Genomic DNA, 3,594 nt, shown 5'->3' with positions numbered 1-3,594 from the left:
AGATCATTTCTTTTGACTTTATGGTATTTCTGTAATCCTTGCAATATATGCCGTGCTCTATACTGGTATCTATGGTTATTGACTGGGGAAAAAAACCCATGCACATAAGCCACATATGTCCCCATGTAGAATAAAATGTAGAATAAAATCATTACAAATTTTAAAAAATGGAGGGAAAAAACACACAAAAGTTTAGCCATGACCATGAATCAATTTTTCTAATGAGAAGCTTCATCTGTAGTTTTAAAACCACCAGACATCTGAAAGAAAACATTATAACGAAGTGGAAAATGAAGATTATACGATTAACACAAAGACCCAAAGATCAATATAGTCTAGTGAAAACTCTTTTTGTCTTCATTTCCTAATGAGAATTGTTAGGAAAGGAGAGCTTGTATTTATGAAATAGTCTCCAAATCAGAAACTTTGCTTCTTTTGCAAAGTTGAATAATTATTATATTACAATATCACTAACTGGGTGCTTTCTCTTTTTTCCTGCCCTTAAACATTTCCTTGTTTCATGCTCACACGAAAGTATGTATTTGATGTTTTCTCTGATTCTTTTTATTAGAAATCCATATATGCAATTTATAGATGAATAAACTAAGGCTTACAAACAGCTTGTATGCAATACTGTCTCCTACTGAAATAGGTACTTGGTATTAATAATTATTCTCTGTTTTAGTGTCTGTTACCTTAGGGCCTAAGTGTGAAAAATAGTCAAGGGATCCTTCATGAATATACTTGTGTTTATTCTATTTTATTTTCTCATTGTAGGACAGTTCTCAAGTGCATATACCACATGGTAAATTGCATCCTCTTAAAATAACAATCATTATTTTTTAAAAATCATCACATTTAAAAGAGCTGATCATCAAAATCCTTTCACAATCATAATGAAGTGCAACAATGGTTTGCTTCCTCACAATTTCATCCATATGTCCATGAAAGAATGGGAGTAGATTTTAATTATGATTCAGTTCCCTTTATTATTCAGCCAAATGAAAAACTAACAGACTAGAATCATAGTATATTTTCTTCGACTGCACCATACCTGTTCCTTTTTAAATGGTAGGTATTTATTTGATAGGAATTCTAAAGTAATAAGAATAGTAAAATTCAAATCTTAGACATAAATTTCTAATTTTTTTCCTATGAAGTGCCATCTTTACTAATATTCTACCCTTTTCCCCCTCTAGGTAAGGAAGTTCAAGCTCAAATATATGCTTAATACTTTCTCCCAAAAGAAACCATTCTTTTAAATTTTTACTATCCATTTAATCCAACTGTACAGCTCAATATATTTCTTTACAGACGATTTTCCACATAATTTAGCTCTATGACCTGGTCTGAACAAAGATATAGGTATAAGTATGTGGTTTTTAATTATATTTCATAATTCTATTGAGTGATAGTTCTACTATTTTAATATATCTCTCCCCAGAAAACTATACTTTAAAAATCTTAACTGTCATTTCTTTTTAAAACAAGTCTGTAAAATATATGGACCAAATCAGAGAATTAACAGTGATGAGTGTCATCAGAACTGAGCAGTTATTTACATGAGGAAATAAAATCATTTTTCAAATAAATATTTTCAAAACCTCTTTATGACTTTATGACTGAGTTGTATGTTTAGATGGATGCTGGGGATAAAACGATAAGTTTTACCTGCACTCAGAAGAAACATTCAGGCTTTGAGGTAATTGGGGAAGGAGTTTTTCTGTTCTTCATAATCTGCAAATGCAGAAGCAATAAGTTCTGATTGGAAAGAGAGAGGTCCGGGATTCTCGTTCATGGAGGAAATATTTGAAAACATCCCAAGTTCAGGACCTCTTCCTTTCAAATATGCCTGAAGGGTTCTGAAAAACTGAAGAGAGAAAGAAAATGTTCAATGTCATTTATCATTTAAACACTCCAAATACTCAAAGATGAGTATTTTTCCCCTCTCATTTTCCCCCCAAATTGACTTTAGAGCTAACGCAGGAGGCAGGAGGTGGAAAATTCAGAAACACAAGCTGTGGCTCCTTCTCCCCTTCCCCCTCCTTTCTACCTGACATTTCAACTCTAAACAAAGATAATTCACCATTCTTGAATATCAATTATTTAACAGCCCACAGTGAGAAGATTCGTTGCCCATCTCTGAGTACTGAAGTCAGAGATGAAACTGAACTCCACAGTGATCAGATCTCAGGTGTCTCCTCTCCGATTGATGGTGAGATAGATCCCAGTCACTTCAGACGTGGGGTTTTCAGCTGTGTATTCTGCGAATACATAGAAGCTGTGCAAAGTGCTATTTGATTGTTTTAATCCTATATTGTTATATTTCACATCATTTTCTTTAGAAAAACTATATTTTGAAACCGTAATGTCATCATGTTTACTGTATTTGGCATATTTTTAAAAGAGAATTTTTACTGGTATTTTGAATCCTATTTCCTAGATAACGTTATGTTGAAAATAATGCCTAGCAAATCGAAAAGAATGCAGGTCGACTTTCAGTTTTTGCAATGGAGCTTTGCAAGTATTGGTTATGTGTTTTGTTATCAGTTCAACCTAAGCTGTGCAAAACGTAATTCCCTGTTACGCTCTTGATTCTGTATATATCAATATATTAGAAATTAAGGCTATGAAGTCAATGAGTATATAATATTTACAAATGTAATGTGCTATGTGTGTTTAAGATCATTTCTAAATATAAATTTGTTTCTCCATACAGAAACAAGTGTAAATTGGCTAGAACACCGGCCACTAGGCTAGCAAAATTCTCCTCTGGTCCTGTTGGGGAATCTGCTCAGCCCTTGGCAGCCTCCTCTCCACCGTGCTCTAGCAGAGTGCAGTGTGCATAACTCCAGGGAGGTGCCAATTTCACCCTGCAGCCTGGCATGTCCCAGTGGCTGTTCTTACCAGATCTCGGTTTCTAGGATTGTTGAAGGGCTTCCATTTTTCTTCGTTTCTCAACATGGCTCCATGTGCAAGGCCAAGTAGCACCAGGGCAACAGCCAGCAGCAGGAGTCCTTTGGGCATCGTGGAAGGAAGCTGAGTGAAAGGAAGGATCAGGGAAATGTCAATGGCCAGAGAGAGAGAGATTGAAGGAGGGAGAGAGAGGAGAAGGGAGGGCAAAAGTAGAAAAGAGAAAGAGGAAACATTTTTAAAGGGAGACAAGGAGGAAGAAATAGTATACTGGTTCACCTGAATTTTGCAGCCCTCTTTTTTTCCAAATTCATTTCTTAATGAACTCCCCTACAACCAATTATTAGCTTAAAGGAGTCCATGATAAGGAGAATGTTATACAGTGATAAACAAAGCAATTATGAATACAACCTAGAAAGTGAATATGCCTTTTCATCTGAAAAAAATTGCACTTTGTTGTCTCCAAAGAAACTGCAATTCTTAACAATAACGAAAAAACAACCAACCTTAAATTACTTTAAGTGTTAAGACAGCAGTCTTAAAAAAAAAAAGAAGAGAGAAAAGAAAAAAATATACGCCCCGAACTGAAAGATGCACCTTACACACAGGTCTGAGACAGACACACACCACACCAGTGTAAGTAGAGATTGTATCCCACCCCAAGGTGTGAAGTGGAAATGA

The 3,594-nt window shown here is 35.1% G+C and overlaps 1 protein-coding gene across 1 annotated transcript; it reads right to left on the bottom strand.

The window, feature by feature from the left end:
• Positions 1-1,690: 1,690 nt before the first annotated feature.
• On the bottom strand, positions 1,691-3,149 carry LOC309809351 (uncharacterized protein C2orf66; the record flags this gene model as incomplete). The annotated part of the gene is given in 3 exon segments (XM_082630413.1): positions 1,691-1,870; positions 2,908-3,095; positions 3,098-3,149. Coding segments are annotated over 3 exon segments (420 nt in total).
• Between the last annotated feature and the right edge of the window lie 445 nt (positions 3,150-3,594).

This window comes from Mesoplodon mirus, assembly GCF_964341445.2.
Source record: "Mesoplodon mirus genome assembly, chromosome: 8".
NCBI classification, from domain to species: Eukaryota; Metazoa; Chordata; class Mammalia; order Artiodactyla; family Ziphiidae; genus Mesoplodon; species Mesoplodon mirus.
The sequence above is the reverse complement of the archived record's forward strand: the minus strand, read 5'-3'. Positions and strand labels throughout refer to the sequence as shown.